This window comes from Ovis aries, chromosome 7 (genome assembly GCF_016772045.2).
Source record: "Ovis aries strain OAR_USU_Benz2616 breed Rambouillet chromosome 7, ARS-UI_Ramb_v3.0, whole genome shotgun sequence".
NCBI lineage: Eukaryota > Metazoa > Chordata > Mammalia > Artiodactyla > Bovidae > Ovis > Ovis aries.
Window position 1 is genome coordinate 77505758 of NC_056060.1, and position 17860 is coordinate 77523617.

At 52.9% G+C, this 17860-nt stretch overlaps 1 protein-coding gene across 5 annotated transcripts in view; it reads left to right on the plus strand.

Moving 5' to 3' along the window:
• PLEKHH1 (pleckstrin homology, MyTH4 and FERM domain containing H1) overlaps window positions 1-17860 on the plus strand; it is a 58412-nt gene that overhangs the window by 31822 nt on the left and 8730 nt on the right. For 3 of the 5 annotated variants that reach the window (XM_060418192.1, XM_060418194.1, XM_060418193.1), the window contains 18 exons: window positions 170-253; window positions 1754-1835; window positions 1968-2710; window positions 5363-5546; window positions 6062-6153; window positions 8369-8519; window positions 8690-8832; window positions 9817-9927; window positions 11158-11244; window positions 11549-11710; window positions 12822-12902; window positions 13216-13398; window positions 13800-13908; window positions 14712-14824; window positions 15428-15604; window positions 15944-16041; window positions 16518-16695; window positions 17391-17546. In XM_060418192.1, coding sequence (XP_060274175.1) covers window positions 170-253; window positions 1754-1835; window positions 1968-2710; window positions 5363-5546; window positions 6062-6153; window positions 8369-8519; window positions 8690-8832; window positions 9817-9927; window positions 11158-11244; window positions 11549-11710; window positions 12822-12902; window positions 13216-13398; window positions 13800-13908; window positions 14712-14824; window positions 15428-15604; window positions 15944-16041; window positions 16518-16695; window positions 17391-17546 — 2934 coding nt within the window. The remainder of the gene's footprint in view (window positions 1-169; window positions 254-1753; window positions 1836-1967; window positions 2711-5362; window positions 5547-6061; window positions 6154-8368; window positions 8520-8689; window positions 8833-9816; window positions 9928-11157; window positions 11245-11548; window positions 11711-12821; window positions 12903-13215; window positions 13399-13799; window positions 13909-14711; window positions 14825-15427; window positions 15605-15943; window positions 16042-16517; window positions 16696-17390; window positions 17547-17860) is intronic. The other 2 variants (XM_042252657.2, XM_027971940.2) reach the window with 1 other exon arrangement.

Here is a 17860-nt window from a genome sequence, read left to right on the forward strand (position 1 = left end):
AGGCCTCTCCCACTTTAGAAGATTTTCTAAAAATTCATAAATGAATATATTTTCTGTGTTGGCTCACCTCCATCCTGTCCGGGAATGTTTCTTCTCAGGGCCTCCCACCTCCGTTTATTCACTAAACCAGGGACTGCCATGACTAATAAAGGCCCTTTCCGTCTTGCAGAAGCAGATGAGAGCGGAAGAGGCAAAAGTTGTTCAAGAAAAAGCTGCAAAGATCAAGGAATGGGTGACCCTGAAATTAGCGGAAGTGAGTTAAAAGCTGGTCTGGGAACACCTGGAGGGACCTGTGTGGGGTTGCTCTGGTCCCCCTGTGTGTTTCTGCTTCCATCTGTATTCCGGGTCTTGCCTGCCATTCATTTTGTTAACTGTTTGTCCCCCACTCAGCTTAGATGCGGAGACACTTCACTTTCCCCCTCCTGCTGCCAGGGCTGGGTTTCTCTTGAGCTCCTGGTTAGCTTTGTGTCTGGGGAGAAGGAAGGATTTTCCCTTCTGAGAAGTCCCATCAGTTTCCCTCAGAGACGCACTCATGGTCCTTACCATCCACCCTCTGTCCTCGCCATTCTTTTTAAGTTTGTTTTTTTTTTTGATGGTCAGATATACATAAAGTGTACCATTTGAGCTGTCTTTGTACAGTGCAGTGGAATTAAGTACATTCACAGTGATGTGTACCCATCACCATTATTTCCAAAACTCTTCATCACCCCAGACAGAAACTCTGTACCATTAGTCACTAACTCCCTATTGTCTCTGTTCTATTTCCACCTCTGTCCATCTCTTTCCATAGTTTCATCACTTGCTACAGCTTTATTTAGGAAACTCAGGACTAGAAGCTATAGCACTATGGAAAAACGAAAAAAGCTCTAAACAAAAGGAAAGGGAATTAACGTTTGGAGAGGAGCAAACACTCATCGTGGCTTCCTCTTTCCTGACACAAATGACTCACACCTGCGGGAGGTAGCTGCTCATTTTGCCTCTTGTCCCTTCTATGGATGCACGTCTCAGGCCACCTGCTAGACTACAAGTCCTTGGGGACAGAGCTGACGCCTGTTACTCCATCTTCCACAGCCCTGACCTCTTGCTAAAAGAAGCTCAGGAAAAGTGTGTTGGCTTTCATTTCCAAGAAAATGCAGCCATTCTGAGGCTGGATCTCATGGATGGTGTGTTAAGCAAAAGAAGCCAGACAGAAGTCCACCGCAAAGAGTTCTATTTACATAAATTTCTAATGGGCACAACTGCATGAATGTGCGTAGGGATGCAGACTTAGACGGTAAAATGCAGAAAGCAAGGAAATGAGTCTTAGAGACTCGGAAGACTTGTCTCCTCGGTGGGCAGGGAGGATGGTGTGACTAGGGAGGGATGAGTCTCGGTTGCCTGCGGTGCTGGCAGATTCCTCTCTCTTAACCTGTGTGGCGGTCACATGACTGTTCATTTCACAATCATTTGTTAAGATATTCATTGGTGTGGAATGCATTTTTTGTGTTATATTTCACCATTTTTTGGAAAAGTTAAAACAACCTAGAAAAGAAAGCCCGAGGGCTCCCGAATGGAATCTTGTCCCAACCAAAACCAGGGAGCCCAGAGGGGAAGGCGGAGGTCAGGGCTCCCAGAAGAGTCATCAGTGGATTGAGTTAAGGGCACCATGGGTTCTTTTTTGAGGATTTGATCTTTGAGAAGGATTTTAATCTCGTTTTAAATTATTTGTCTAAACCTATAGGCTTGAGTATTCTAAATCTTCATTTTTCTTTAGCTTGAGATGGAGAATCAGCACCTGAAAAGCTGTAATCAGCACCTGGTGGAGCAGGTGGGAGCTCTTCAATGTGCACTGGAAGGTAAGTGGGCCAGCCTGTGCGGGGACTGGGGGAGTGGGGTGTGTGTGGAGGGGGTGGGGGTGCTTGTATATGTGGTGGGTAGTGGCTGAATTGGGGAAGCTCTTAATATGCCTATATTTGCCCCAACCACAGCTCTTCAGATGTCACCTTCGGGGAAGCTGCTGGTGGCCCCCCAGGGAACCACAGAGCGGGAGTCTGTCCCTTCAGGACCAGGAGCCCAGCCAGTGGGGCAGGACAGTGGTCCTCCGGCCCAGGGTGCCCTGAAGGCAGCTATCCCTGCACCTTTTCCAGGTGCCCTGCAGAGCAAAGACTCTGTTCCTAAAGCAGGAAGCCCCGTGGAGGATTCTAGTTCCCGGACAGTCCACCCTGGAGCAACATCAGAGGCCAAGACCCTTCCACTTCATCCGGGAAGACAGGGCTCTCCTGGCCAGCTGTGCCTGAGGCCTCGCACCCCCAGGCATGGTCTGGCCTCCTGGGGTGAGCGCCTGGTCACTGCTCAGGGAGGGACGCTCCCTCGGACGAAGACTTCTGCCAAGGAAGGCGGCCCCGGCTGCAGCCTGACCCTGCCAAAGGCCCGGGCTCCCAGCACCCTCCGGGACAGCATCCAGCTGGCCAAGCGGCACCACAGCCAGCCTCAGGCAGGCCCTGGGCACTTCAGCCATGTGGTTCGCATTGAAGTGGGGACCCTCTCAGCCTTCCACCCCTCCAGCCTTCCCAAGGGGGTGGTCAGAGCCGAGCCCCGGGAGGAACCAGAGAAGATGGAGATGGAGGAGCAACCCCCCATGGGGAAGAAGGAGGCCCAAGGAACAGAGCTGGAGGAAGTGGATTTGGAGAACAAACCACCCACACCCCCCTTGCACCGCTTTCCATCCTGGGTAAGAAGCTCCCTCAGGGACAGGACAGAGGGGCCTGGCTGATGATATGACCACTTTTTTGGTGCCCAGACCACCCCACCCACAAGGGGTGGAGCAAAGATTTCTGATGATCAGATGGTGGCCAGCTGTTTCCTGAGCTTGGGCCACAGCCAAGCTGCGTGCCTGTTTTCTCGTGTAATCTTTGTGCCTCTCCAAGGAGGTGCGGTGTGGTGGCTAAGAGCACCTAGGATCAAATAAGGATTGAATCACTAGCTCTGTGAGTTAGCATGAGCTGCTGAACCTCTGTGCCTCAATTCCCCTTTCTGTAAAATGGGGATCGTAGTACCTGCTTAAGTGGCACCCCACTCCAGTACTCTTGCCTGGAAAATTCCATGGTCGGAGGAGCCTGGTAGGCTGCAGTCCATGGGGTTGCGAAGAGTCGGACACAACTGAGCGCCTTCCCTTTCACATTTCACTGTCATAGATTGGGGAAGGAAATGGCAACCCACTCCAGTGTTCTTGCTTGGAGACTCCCAGGGATGGGGAATCTGGTGGGCTTCCGTCTATGGGGTCGCACAGAGTTGGACACAACTGACACGACTTAGCAGCAGCAACAGTACCTGCTTTCCAGGGTTGCCCTGAGGATTAAGTGTGTTAATGTGTATTTGATGAGTAGTTGCAGCAGTGGCTCACAGCAAGGGGAGAGGTTGTTGGAAACAGGGCAGGGGCCATGGGAGGTTAGAATACCACCAGAACCATTCCTCCTCTTATTCACTGCTCTCTTGTAAATCCAGATGCTTTGGAGTCCTAAAGCAGAGGTGGGCAGTCAGGGAGCATTTGGCAAGAGGGCCCAGCTCCTTCCATCCGTGAGACAGGATCACTCTTGTCACTTTAGGGAACCATAATGGCCATAAAACCCAACGTCTGTTCTTGGGTGGGACCAGCTGGGCAGTAACCACAGGGGAAAAATTGAGACTGAAAATTGGGAGAAGGCCGTTTCTTAATCTGAGGGAGTCAGATGGACTTATTTGCTGATTTAGAGTTCCTTTTTCTGATAGTCTGTAAAATAACCTTGTGAGTTAGCCATTGTGTGCTATGTGCTCAGTTGGTTCAGTCGTGTCCCACTCTTTGCCACCCCATGGACTGTAGCCCACCAGGCTCCTCTGTCCATGGGATTCTCCAGGCAGTAATACTGGAGTGGGTTGCTATCTGCTTCTCCAGGTGATCTTCCTGACCCAGGAATCAAACCCACGTCTTCTGTGTCTCCTGCATTGGCAGGCGGGTTCTTTACCACTAGTGCCATCTGGGAAGTCTGAGTTAGATATCAGGTAACCTTCTGTGAAACACTCTTGCATTTGTTTAACCTAAATCCCACAAGTTTCACTTTCTGTCTGTGAAGTCAGAGGCCTATCTGTAGTTGAATTCCACAACCACTACTGGCAGGAATAATCTTTTTTAGCCCTGATTTTACCACTTGGACCCAATTTATCTGCCCTACATAAGCAGAGAATTCCCTGCCCCAGCCCAGTGCCACCCCCGCCCCGTAATCCCTTCTTGCTGCCCATCACTTCCCTTCCCTTGCTTGCAGGCACCGCAGGCTCTCATCCCAGCCCTTGCCAGCCCATTCCTCCCTCCTGCATGTGCCCCAGCACTGCCACTCCTCTCTGGAGTGGCCTTGATGTAGCATCCGTCCCGCTTCCCACCCCAACCCCAAGAACCAGGCCAACAACTTTCCCAGTCCCTGTGCCTCACATGTCACCTGAAGGGGCCTTTGTTTTCCCTTTACCTTGAGTGGAAAAGAGATATGGAAAAGGATAAGTGGGACTTCTGGGTTGTTTGGGAGGGATCTGGACCCTAAGGAAAGCTCCCCAGGCCTGTAGGCCTGCTTCAGAAGCAGGGAACCCTGAGGGGCAAGGGAAGAGTTGGGGTGGGCATTCCTGTTGTCTTCTGTACCATGATTTGACATTGTTGCTGTAGGGAAAAAAGATGTCTCAGTTTTCTAACTGGCTTACAAAAGGGCACGTCCTTGCCCTGGGACTCTCACCTCCTCATTGTCAGTGCCCCCACTTCTAGAGTGCTAAGATGCAGAGAAGCAGGTCCTGGTCCCCTCTCCTCCTGAACTTCTTGCCCCAAGGGGAAGGGCCGAGCGAGGGAGGGAATAAATATCACCTGATGGGCCCTGGCTGTATTCTAGGTATTAGATGTTTTTGTTGATAATTTTATCTGATTGTCACAACAGCCTGAAAGGTATTATTTATTACGCCCATTTTGGTTGGTTGGTTTTAGTCACTAAATCGTGTCCAACTCTTGTGACCCCATGGACCATAGCCCGCCAGGCTCCTCTGTTCATAGGGATTTCCCAGGCAAGAATACTGGAGTGGGTTGCCATTTCCTTCTCCAGGGAGTCTTCTTGACCCAGGGATCGAACCTGGGTCTCCTGCATTGCAGGCAGATTCTTTACCAACTGAGCCACCAGGGAAGCCCACATTTAGAGCCGAGGAAAGTGAGGTCCAGAAATGATGTTAACTTGCCCCAGATCCCCCCACCCCTACCCTTGGAGGCTAAGCGTGAATGTGGACCCAGGTCTGCCCGCCTCCAAAGGCAAGGGCCGGGATGGGCACAGGAGTGGGTGGGGTGCGGGGCCCCTGACCCCCTGCCACCGCCGTGTTCCAGGAGAGCCGGATCTACGCTGTGGCCACGTCCGGCATGCGGCTGTCTGAAGTGCCTGTCAGAAGTAATGCCACCAGCTGCGGTGAGTCCCAAGTGGCTCCTGTGGCGGGCAGGGTGGGCATACGCGGAGAGGACTCTGAACTACGCCCAGGCCAGGTCACCTGCAGCCCATTCCTTCCCACAACAGGTGAGGTTCAGGTGAAAGCATGTGGCCAGGGCTCCCTTGGAGGGAGAAGGAAGCTGCAGGGTTCTGCTCTTCAAGTGTAGGGTGGGAGTGGGCGTGAACGGAGTTGTAGCCAATTACAGAGATGGAAGGGGTTTTGGAGGCGGGGCCTCCAGCAGCCATCCACCTGCGCTGGCCTTCCCTGCCGCAGTGCAGGGACTGTGGGCGGAAGGAGCCGCCTTCCTTGCTGTGTGTGGCTCCGGAGTCACCCGCCACAGCGACCCCACAGTGATGCGAGCGCCGCGTAGTCACATGGCGTGTAACTCACCTTGGCAAGAGTGGGACTGAGGAAGACCTTGGCCCTCATCCTGCTATCTGTCACCGGTCTTTCCGGTCTGTCTAGAGTGCTGTTTGTTTCAGGGAATGCTGTCTATGCGGCTCTCTCTCCTCCTGACGCCGCTCAGGTCTCTGCCTCCCTCCCACCCCTTCCTGGGTTATGTCACCGGAGTGAATCTCATTCCTCTCTCCTGCCCCTCCAGCTTCAAGCCCTCCTGCCCTGGCATCACCTGGGCCATTCTCTGGCCTTGTCTACAAGAATGTCACCGTGCCTGTCTACACAGCCCTGAAGGGGGTAAGAAGCCGCTGTTGGAAGAGGGATTGTCCTCCTCCAGAAAGGCCTTCCCTTCACCTCCTGACCACCACCCATATCTGCAGGGGGTGGCTGGAGTCAAGCTCTAGGGTCAGGCCTCTGAACACACATGTAACTCTGGGCAGGCAGCTCAGTGCCTGCTCCACTCCCCCACCCCCACCATATATCATTTTATTTATCTTTCTTAGATTTTTTAAAACCTATTTTTAATTTTTCTTCCAATTTTATTGAGGTAATGGAAACCTAATAAAGGTATTGCTGTGCACCAGGAACTCATATAATATAGTGTTGTAGGTCAATTATACTTCAAAAACAAACTCATAGTAAAAAAGAGATCAGACTTGTGGTTACTCAAGTGGGGGAATTGGATGAAGGTGATCAAAGGTATAAACTTCTAGTTATAAGAACTAAGTATGTAATGCACAATATGATAAATATAATTTACAGTGTTATATGCTAATACACAAAAGAGTAAATCCCAAGAGTCATTTATCACAAGGGAAAGGTTTTTTTTCTGTTTCTTAAATTTTATATCTATATGAGATAATGGATGTTTTTTAAGCTTATTGTTGTAACCATTTCATGATGTATGTAAGTCAAACTATTATGCTACACACCTTCATCCAGTTCCCCTACAACACTATATGAGTTCCTGGTGCACAGAAATATCTTTATTAGGTTTTTATTAGAAAAATTCTACATTTACGAAAGTGTGAATCATTATGATGGAGGGCAAAGTAAAAAGTTAGAGGTTAACCCAATGCCTGCTCCACCTCTTCTCATCTTTTCACACATCTGTCCCAGAGACCAGTGGGATATTCCATCCTGAACTTTTTATGTGTTCAAACATGTATTCCCATATATACTCCCATAACTTTTCTACATTAAAAAAAAAAAAAACATTTATTTATTTGGCTGCCTCGGGTCTTAGTTACAGCACATGGAATTTTTGCTGCATCGTGTGGCAGCTTTCATTGTGGCACGTAGACTCAGTTACTCCACAGCAAGTGGAATCTTAGTTCCCTGACCAGGGATCAAACTCACATCACCTGCATTGTAAGATGGATTCTTAACCACTGGCCCATCAGGGAAGTCCTTCTCTCTATATATATTTTTAACAAAAATCAGATATTGCTGCAACATGATGTTTTCATATACTTTTTGGTCTGCTTTTGTTACTGTTTTCTGAGATCATAACAGTAGTACTTTGTAAAACTTGTTTGTAGAAGGATAAAAAGCCCAAAGTGAAATTTCCTCTTACATTGCTTTTCCCTTATTCCTAACCCTAGAGGCAACTATCACTGATGGTTTGGTGTTTATTCTGTAATGCCCTCTGACACATTTACAAATTTTCTGTCCCTCTCTTAGATGCACACACACAGAGGATGACATCGTACATGTCAGTCTGCCTGTTGCTTTTGCACCCAGCCACGTGTCAGGTCTCCCGGCCCCGCCTCCACAGGCAGCACAGCTCTGCCTCCCTTTTTAGGGCTGTCCAATATCCCTGGTATAGATGCCCCATAATGACTTTAACTTGTCCTTTCCTGATTCACAGTGTGGGTCATCTCTATCTTTCTCTAAAATCAATGTTGGCGATTAACATCATCTTGCAGATACTTCTCTGTGCCCTTATATATACATATTTCTGTAGGACCTAGTTCTAGAGGTGGAATTTATGGGTAGATAATATGTATGTTTTAAATTTTGAGAGGTAGTGCCAAATAACCTTCTAAAAAGATTTTATCACACTATAGAGAGTATCCTTTTCCGCACAGTTGCCCCAACATTGAAGTAATTGGTCTTTTAAATTTTTTACCATGATCTCTGGATTTGTCATCCCCACCCACTTTTAAAGCTCCGGTCTCACCTTTGGCCATTGGTGTGGTGTTCTGGCCCCCTAGTGGCAGGGAGCAAGGGTCCCAGCGGCCAGGTGTTCAGCCCCAGTGGAGCAGCTCCCCTGGGGATCACGTGGTGTGTGGGGGAGAGAGAAGCATGGAGGTGAGGATGCAGGGGCAAGGTGATCAGGTCGGGAGGGGACAGTTGTCTTTTGGGTGTCCCAGCTGGATGGAGGCGTCCCCATGCGCTAGACAGGCTGTGTTGGCCACACCCGGGGCACATGGAGCTGGAGTGAAAGTGCAGGTGGGTGGGGGCTTGCTTTGCGGCAGGAGCTGCAGTGGGAAGGGGGCCTGTCTTGCAGAAAGCCACGCAGATCAGCACAGTGCCCTTTGTGGATGAGTCCTCTGGGTCCGATGATGACTGCAGCTCCCAGGCGAGCTTCCGAACTTCAGTCCCCTGCTCTGAGTCCAGGAAGACCAGTGGACTGGGCAGCCCCCGGGCCATCAAGAGAGGTAGGGAGGAGGGGGGTGGGAGGGGTATGAAACAATGGCGGGCATGTCCTCTCCTCCCATGGGGGGTCCTACTTGAGGGTCCTTGGTGGGTGAGGAAGGCCCTGCAGTTCCTGGGCTGGGCTAGCCGGGAGGGTGTGGACCCAGGCCTGGACTCCTCTTCCCTTGGACAGGCGTCTCCATGTCCTCACTGAGCTCCGAGGGTGACTACGCCATTCCCCCAGATGCCTGCTCCTTGGACAGTGACTACTCTGAGCCTGAGCACAAACTGCAGCGCACCTCATCCTATTCCACCGACGGGCTGGGCCCAGGCGGGGTGAGCTGGGAGCTGTGCTCCCACCCCACGGGGCCGAGGCAGGGCTGGGTGGGAGCGGACCGCCAGCACGAGACCCAGGCAGCAGCTGTGGGGTCCCTGGGACTGGCAAAGGGACAGCGAGGCCTGGGGGCTGCCACTGATGATGTGAGGCCTTGGGGAGTAGGCGGGGGTATGCAGTTAGGAGGTCAGGTGCACTCAGACCCCATCACTATAGCCCAGGGGGCCCAGTGGGGCAGGAGGAGTTTACACATGTTGCCTCTTTAGCACCACGCTGACCGGGGATGCTGAGCGCTAACAATGTATTTATTGAGTGCTTAGTGTGCCGGGCACCGTGCTCAGGGCTTTGCATGCAGTGTCTCATTTGTCCTCACGGTCGTCTCAGGCTTATTACCCCAGCTCGAGGATGAGAAGCCTGAGCCTCAGGTGTGCTGCTGTGCTCCAGAGCCGGCAGTGAATCCAGGTGGCTCGTCCCCCAGCCCTCGCTCCACACTGCTGTGCTGCCCTGGCTTGTCTTTCCCTTTCCACTCTCCTCCCCCACTCAGCTCATGTTCCCCAAACTTCTCCCACTCTTCCTTGCTGCCTGGAATGGCCTCCTTCCTCCTCTGGGCTCATCTCGAAGGAAAGGCTGATTTCCTTCCAAGGCTGGTTCAGGTCTGGCTCCTGCTGGAAGCCTCACCTGGCCAGCCTCTCGCTTGTACGGCCGCTGACCCACCACCTCTTCACGGTCATGTGTTGTCTCCCCTGCCAGCAGGACCACCCATGCTTTATGACTCCTCTCTGCACTCTTAGCCGGGCAGTTCCTTGAAAACACACGTTGTTGTTGTTGTAGTCGCTAAGTCATGTCCGACACACACAGTAGATACTCAATAATTTGTTTTAATTGATGACAAAGCAGTGATTCTGCTGGGCCCTTTTGGCCTGTGTGATGTCCAGGAACCCCAGTGATTTTTCCCTTTCTCGCCCTGCACCCCTCCACTCCTGCAGGAGTCACTGGAGAAGTCGGGCTACTTGCTGAAAATGGGGAGCCGGGTGAAGACGTGGAAGAGGCGCTGGTTTGTGCTGAGACAGGGACAGATCATGTACTACAAGTCTCCGGTGAGACCTTCCTTCCCTGGACAGTAGGCAAAAGGACCCACCCCAGCCCCAGAACTGCATGAGGGGCTGGAAGCCGGGCAGAGGGCGAAAGTCTGGCAGGTGGAAGAGGCAGCCTGAGCAGGTTCCTGAGGCTCTGAGCCCCACATGGGACCAGGAGTGAAATCAAGCCCTGAGCAGTCAAGGGCACTTCTAGACCGCTTGGCTTGGTGATTTCTTTTTCCTTCGGAAGCCGAGTTCTTCTTATGCCTGGTCCTGTAAATGAACTATTCCTAGGCTGCCCTCATGTGATCTGGGCTGCTCTAACAGGGAAGCTTGTTACCTCCTCCATCTCCTTCCAACGCTGTTTGGAATTAGGGAGCCTTAGGATCCTGGGACCTAGGAGAAGGCAATGGCACCCCACTCCAGTACTCTTGCCTGGAAATCCCATGGACGGAGGAGCGTGGTGGGCTGCAGTCCATGGGGTGGCTAAGAGTCGGACACGACTGAGAGACTTCACTTTCACTTTTCACTTTCATGCATTGGAGAAGGAAATGGCAACCCACTCCAGTGTTCTTGCCTGGAGAATCCCAAGGACGGGGGAGCCTCATGGGCTGCCATCTATGGGATCACACAGAGTCAGACACGACTGAAGCAACTTAGCAGCAGCAGCAGCAGGATCCTGGGACCTAGTTTGGCAGGATCTCCCTGGAGGACCAATGTTAATGTTTTTTTTCTATTTTTTTATTTTTTAATTTTTTTCAATGTTAATATTTTAAAGAAAGTGAAAAGGCCTATCTCTTGTGCAACTCCAGTTGATTGTTAGTGCCTGCCTTGAGCACCATGTTAAGGATTCCGGGCCTGTACCACTCAATGAGTAGGCATGCTCTGATTGATTGATAATGTCTGGAAAGGGTAATGGTGATATACAGGCCACCTGTTGATGACACTTGCTATAAAATATATAGTAGAAAGAATGTAAGGGCTTTATAGCTCAGGAATAACTTAGTGGCTTCTTACCCAGTTTTTAAAAAGGTTCAGGCTATACTCTTGAGGCCTGAATCAGCAGGACCCATGTCTCTAATCATTGCTCCATTTACTTAGAACCAGGATCCAGAACAAGTTACCCATCATACCGCAGCCCAGGAACTCTTGGGAGTCACTTTCCCCTTTGTGACCTGGAATAAGATCTGAGGGGAAACGGTGTGCTCTGGGAAGGCTCCAACCTCTTTCCCCTCCTTCCTTTCTTTACAGAGTGATGTCATCCGGAAACCTCAAGGCCAAGTGGAACTAAACTCCCGTTGCCAGATTGTTCGAGGGGAAGGTGCACAGACATTCCAGGTGAGCATGCTCCTGGCAGTTGGTGTTTTAGATAGAAGAGGTGCTGGGTTTGGATATGGCTCCTCTGAAAACAAAGATGGAGCAAGATGAGCATGTATGAGAGACGTTACACTGACATTTGCGTCGCTCCTCATTTGTGGGTTTGAGGAAGGAAGAGGAGGCAGGATGTGAGATGGAGTGAAGGTAGGAGAGATATGGAAAAAAAGAGGAGAAGAAGAAAGGCCCGGTGGGCCAGAGTTCTGTGCCACCTCATAACCGGGCCCCTGTTTTTCCATCCTCCTCTCCCCACCCCCTCACCCCCCAGCTCATCTCTGAGAAGAAAACCTACTACCTGACGGCTGACTCACCCAGCCTGCTAGAGGAGTGGATCCGTGTCCTGCAGAGCCTGCTGAAGGTCCAGGCCATTGGGCCTCCAGCTCTGCCTCAGGGGGGCACCAAGCCCACCGTGAAGGGCTGGCTGACCAAGGTATGGCTAGGGGGATGGGGGAGGCATGTGGGCCTCCTGAGAGTCAGGGGAGCCAGGAGTGAGTCCCAGGGGTGGTGGGTCCCCTCCTGACACAGCTTTCTGCAGAAGGTTCCTCACACTGGTTACCTGTTGTCTGAGCCACATAAGGTGATGGTGAATGACTCTCTGGAAAAATAGGGATCAAGGTTGTTAGAGCAACAGCTGTTCTCAAGACAGAAGGGGGAAAGGAATGTCTTGGACCCATTTTGAGGTCATTAGAAGTTGCCCCCACGGCTGCCTTGTACCCACCACAGCTCAATATGAACAGAGGGAAGCTGTGACCTCAGTGAGGCAGGCATGGCCAAAGACTCATAATATCTCAGGCTGCCCTAAAGATGTTTTTTGAATTTTTTTTTTTTTTTTTTTTTAGCCGTGCCACTTGGCATGCAAGATCCTAGTTCCCTGACCAGGGATCAACCCGAGTGCCTGCTATAGCGGAAGCTCAGAGTCTTAACCACTGGGCCACCAGGGAAATCCCTAAAGACATTTTAATTAGGGCCTTTCTGATTGCAGGGAGCTGAGAAGCACTTGTGGACCCCAAGGAAGGGGAGGTTAACAGGGAAGCGCAGTAACTAGGCCAGGACACTGTCAGGAGTGATACACGGAGTGTCAGCTCTGTGCTCGGGGCTTTCCCTCTGCCTGTCTGTTCAGTCTGGGTTCACAGCCCTCTCCTCTGCCCAGGTGCACTGTTTTTACACTTCATGATTACATTTGCCCAAGGGCTTCAGCCCACGGTGGCTCTGTCCTCCCAACTCTAGTCCTTGCTGACTAGCAAGTTCTTCTTGTGGTCATATTCCTGGGACAGGACATCTGGTTGGCCAGGTCAACCTTTTAATGGCAGTTCATATGAGGATAAATGGGGGTGTCGTGGCTGTGGACCCTTGCTGTGAAAGGCCTAGTTCCATTAGTCGAGAATCTGGGTGTCATCTGAGTTTGACCTGGAATTGACCTAAGGGTCTGAGTTGAACCAGGGGTTTTGAGATCTGTCTCCTCGTGGCTTCTCTTTGCCAGTCCCAGATTTACTTCCGGGGTCATCTGATTCTGATAATGCTGGTTCACTTCTGACCTGCAGGTCAAGCACGGCCACTCCAAGCTGGTCTGGTGTGCTCTCGTTGGGAGAACCTTCTACTACTATCGAAGCCATGAGGACAAGGTACTTCTTGGCCTCCCAATAGCTCCCCCCAATCCACATTCCTGTGGCTCTGTGTCCTGATGGAAGGCCCCACCCCAAACCCTATAACCAGTATAAAGCTAGTGGCCGGATCCCTCTCGAGTGTGACCAGTGTGCAAGGCCCACAGGTTGTTTTTGTGTGGCGTGTCTGTGCTCCTCCAGGCCTGTCTCCCTTTCCCCATCCTGTCATCCATCCACTTCCTTGATCCCTAGCCCTATAAGCCCCAAGGTTCAGAGAGAAGAGACTCCTCCATCCCTGCCAGCCCTCTCATTCATGCAAGGCTCCTGTCTGCAGCGACCTCTGGGCCGTCTGCCTGTGCGGAACGCGCACATAGAGGAAGTAGATCGATCCTGTGACTCAGACGAGGACTATGAGGCTGGAGGAACCCGGCGGTTGCTGTCCTCCCACTACACGCTGGTGATCCACCCCCCGGAACACAGCCCCACCTACCTCCTCATTGGCACCAAGCATGAAAAGGTGAGGGAGGGACTGGGCCTCCACGGCAAAGCTCAACCCTTCGATTCTCATCTTCCTTCCTTCTTCCCTGAGATTCCCAAAATTCAAATTTATTTTCCTCCTAGACATGTTGGCAACTCGTATTTCCTGTTTGGGAATATTCCTTGTACTGGGTTCATTCCCAGCGACCAACATCTCTTCACTGGGGCCATGAGATGGAGGGGACCACAAGCTTAGGAACTTAGGTTCATATTCATTCGATCCCAAGTCTTTGTTCTTAGAGACCGATGGCCTCAGCTTGTGCCAACCAAGCAGGCTGAGCATCACCCTGGACTTGGCTCCTTCAGGGAAGCTCCCTTGGAGGTCCTGCCTCCATTCTCACCCAGCCCAGCCCCATCAGCTGGCTTTCCATCCACTTCCAGGATACGTGGCTTTACCACCTCACAGTGGCTGCAGGTGGCAGCAGTGCCAAGGTGGGCACTGCCTATGAGCAGCTCATTGGAAAGCTGATGGATGGTGAGGGAGACCCAGGTAAGGCAAGGGTGGCCATCACTGCTGGGTTGGAGGGCGGTGGCTGAGTAATTGGTGGTTGGGAACCCCAAGAAAGCACAACCATACCCTGAAGCTGTTTGGAAACCATCTGAGCCACAGAAGGGCATTGGTGTCCCATGCTCCAGGGCCTTGTTTCTGGTGAGGATACTGGAGAGACCACTCAGTATCTGGGGGAGTTGTCTGGGGAGCAGACACTTGGTCAATGTTTTACTTTGTTCCCTGCAACTTTGCTGGCCAGACAGAGGGTTGAGGAAAGAAGGTGGCTGGTTAATCTGTAGTTAGAGGTGGTTAATAAATGAAGTTAGGATCAGGCTGACTTCAGCCTGGGGCATTTAGAAGTCTGTATTTTGCTACTGATTCTCAGGACCCTAAGGACCTAAGGGCTCCCAGCACACACACACTGCTCCACTGCTGCTTCAAGGCTTGTTTGTTCCAGGCTGATACACATTCCTCTATCCAGACCTGACGCTGCAATGAGGTGGCCTCCCTTGCACACGTGCACACACACACACACACAGATGCCCATGCCTTGCACTCACTCCTACTGCAGCCCCACGGGCAAAGCAGTAGCCGCCTTCCTGTAAGCTGTGCTTCTGAGTGTCCTGAATAAATGCAGTGCACACCTGCCCAGCCCACACTCTGTGGGTGTAAACGCAGCACAACCCGTGTGTCCAGACTGAAAGCCCTGCCTTCCCTGCAGATCAGAGTGGGGGTGGGGGCGGGGGGCGCGTTCCCTCCGCACTGCTGACTGCCGCTGCTCTGTGGTGCTGTGCTCCGGGCAGACTCTCCTCTCTGGAGGCACCCCATGCTGTGCTACAGCAAAGACGGGCTGTTCACCTCCCTCACCACCCTGCCCTCCGAGGCCCTGCAGACGGAGGCTGTCAAGCTATTCAAGGTAAAGTGGGAGCCGAGCCCCAGGCCCACAGACTGGCGGTTGGCACCCTTGCCCTGCATCTCGGCTCTGGCCAAAGCAGTTCTGCCCACCGTGGTGATGGAGACCTAGGCAGTTTAGGGGGTAGCTTACGGAGGGATCTGAAGAGGACAGGAGACAGTCCCTCAGGGTTCCCACCGTGTCCTTTATGGGGAAGATACTATAAGCTCTGGGATGTCACCCCTGGGCCCTTGAAATGAAGAGCTGCCCTCCTCCTGGAGTGCACAGTGGGAAGGGGCAGGTTTTTGTTGCTTCTGGACCTGAGAGGTTCTGGCCTATTTTAGGATGTTCTTTGTTCCCCTCTGAATATTCTGTCTTTTTGAAAAATGAATGTCTTGTTTATGTAATGGGAATATTTAAAGAAGGAAAGATCCTCTCTCAAAGTAGCCATCTCAGTAAGCATAGATATTCTCAAGCAGTAACAATGCTCCCTCCAAAAAAGCGCTGTCTGCAGTGATCCAGGGCCTCCCTTGAGCTCTGAGGGGGTGGTGGGGGCAACCCAGTCTGTCCCAGCCATAGAGGACAGTGGTCAAGGAGCCGCCCGAGCCCGCCATCATCTCCCTGCAGTCCTGCCAGCTCTTCATCAACGTGCCCGTGGAAGCCGCCTCGGTGGACTACCACGTGTCTCTGGCGCAGACGGCGCTGCAGGTCTGCCTGGCTCACCCCGAGCTACAGAGCGAGATCTACTGCCAACTCATGAAGCAGGCCTGCTGCCGCCCGCCGCAGAAGTACTCCCTCATGCAGGTGGGCGTCCCTGGGGCAGAACAGCCGTGGGCCAGGGCTGCCCAGGAGGTGGGAAAGGTGGAAGGAGGTGACTGGGCGCATATCCTCTGAGCCTGGCGGCCAGCAGGCGGCCTCGGGGCACAAAGCTGTCCCGCTGTCTTCTCTGTGCCCCTCCTGGATGTCCACACACAGACTGTGTGACTGCAGTTCTGGACAGAGCCCGGCCGAGCTGGCCCTCCCGGTGCCCACAGGAGGTTGGGGGCTGTGGTTTGGAGGGGCTGCTTAAGGCTCTGCAGCTCAGGACTGTGAGGGCGGTGGTACGCAGACCAGCACTCACCCTGCACTTCTTTCCCCACTCAGTGCTGGCAGCTCCTGTCTCTGTGTGCCCCCCTCTTCCTGCCTCAGCACCACTTCCTCTGGTACGTCAAGCAGCAGCTCCAGCGCCATGCGGATCCCAGGTAAGATAGTGCCCCTCTGGTGTTACTGACAGGCATGACCGAGATGGACGCCAAGGGAGACCAGGATGGATCAGATCGCCCCTGCTCCCTGGGATTTGTGTGGTGGCCATGGAGACTTTGCCCATCAGCATGTACACTGATGGCACGTGGCGTTCCAGGCACGCTGGGCTCCTCTACGTGCCAGTCCACGTAGGCATGGGTATCTTGTGGGGGCTTTCATGTGAAGCTACAATGCCCCCACATCGTCCCCATATTTTCATTCTCTGTTGCCATGTTTTGGGGCTCCTGCAGAAAATAGCCATGCCAGCAGCCTGTAGCAAATAGACCCCAAAAGACAAAGTAATACCCCAGACCAGTCTTCAGGGCTCCTATCACAGCCTCCCAGCTGCGGGTTCAGTCCTACAGGTTATGTGTTGGTAGGGAGCTGGGGGTGAGTGGACTCCCGTGTTCCTTTTTCCCTTCATCTGTCTTTTTAGAAATGAAACTGGCCAGTATGCCACATATTGCCAGCGGGCAGTGGAGCGAACGCTGCAGACTGGGGAGCGGGAGGCCAGGCCGTCGCGCATGGAGGTGGTGTCCATCCTGCTGCGGAACCCCTTCCACCACTCCCTGCCCTTCAGCATCCCCGTGCACTTCGCCAACGGGACCTACCAGGTGACCGGGCTGCCGCGCTCCCTGAGCTGAGTCTTCTCATGTCACCGACCCACAGGAGAACACCTTTGGGCCAGAGGGTGCTGAGCCTCTATAGGTCCAGCAGATCTTAACAGGCAGACCAGCCGAAGCACAGGGCTGGCGTTTAGGGGGCAGGTGGGGCCATATGCACCAGTGTGGGGGGAGGAAGGAGCTGGAATCGCAGAAGTGTTTCAGTGTTCGGGGCCTGGGAGGTGGGTCTTTTGAACCCACTGCACGAACAGGGAAGCTGAGACACTGACCATGAAAGTGGCCTGGGAAAGGGCCCCCCAGAAGCGGTTATAGCATGTGGGACTGCAGTCCACTGTGGGCAGGCTCCTCCCTTAAGCACTCACCACTCCACATGGAAACCAGCTTCCTTTGGCCTTTGCAATCGCCCTTTCACTCTTCCTGTAGCTCAGTCGGTAAAGAGTCTGCCTGCAATGTAGGAGACTTAGGTTTGATCCCTGGGTTGGGAAGATCCCCTGGAGAAGGAAATGGCAACCCACTCCAGCATTCTTGCCTGGAGAATTCCATGAACAGAGGAGCCTGGCGGACTACAGTCCATGGGGCTGTGAAGAGTGGGACAAGACTAAGCGACTTTCACTTCACTTGCTTCTTTCAGTCATGCCTTTCCATCTCCTGGACCCTGACCCCTCCACTGGCCCCTCTCCCGGCAGGTGGTGGGTTTTGACGGCTCCTCCACCGTGGACGAGTTCCTCCAGCGGTTAAACCAGGAGACGGGCATGAGGAAGTCCTCCCGTTCGGGCTTTGCCCTTTTCACCGACGACCCTGCTGGCAGGGACCTGGAGCACTGCCTGCAGGGGAGTGCCAAGGTAATGCCCCCAGCCCAGCCAATGGAGTCCCTCCTGCGCCACCTCGGCCTTCAGGATTCTGTGTTCCCAGCCTGTCGGAGACTAGCCCGAGGCATTCCCCCAGGCCAGCATTTCTGTGCCATTCTAAAATGAGCCCATACAGGCAGAGTTGTCTTTGCCCTTGTCTCTGGAGAGATCTCCACATCCCTCCCTCCCTTAAGAGGCTTTTCAGCTTCTGGGGGAAAAGCTGCCTCTCAGCTCAGTGTTGGAAGGACAGGGAGGCGCTTGTCAGCATCAGCCCGACCTGGGCAGAGCCCCCTGCCAGTTCCAAACAC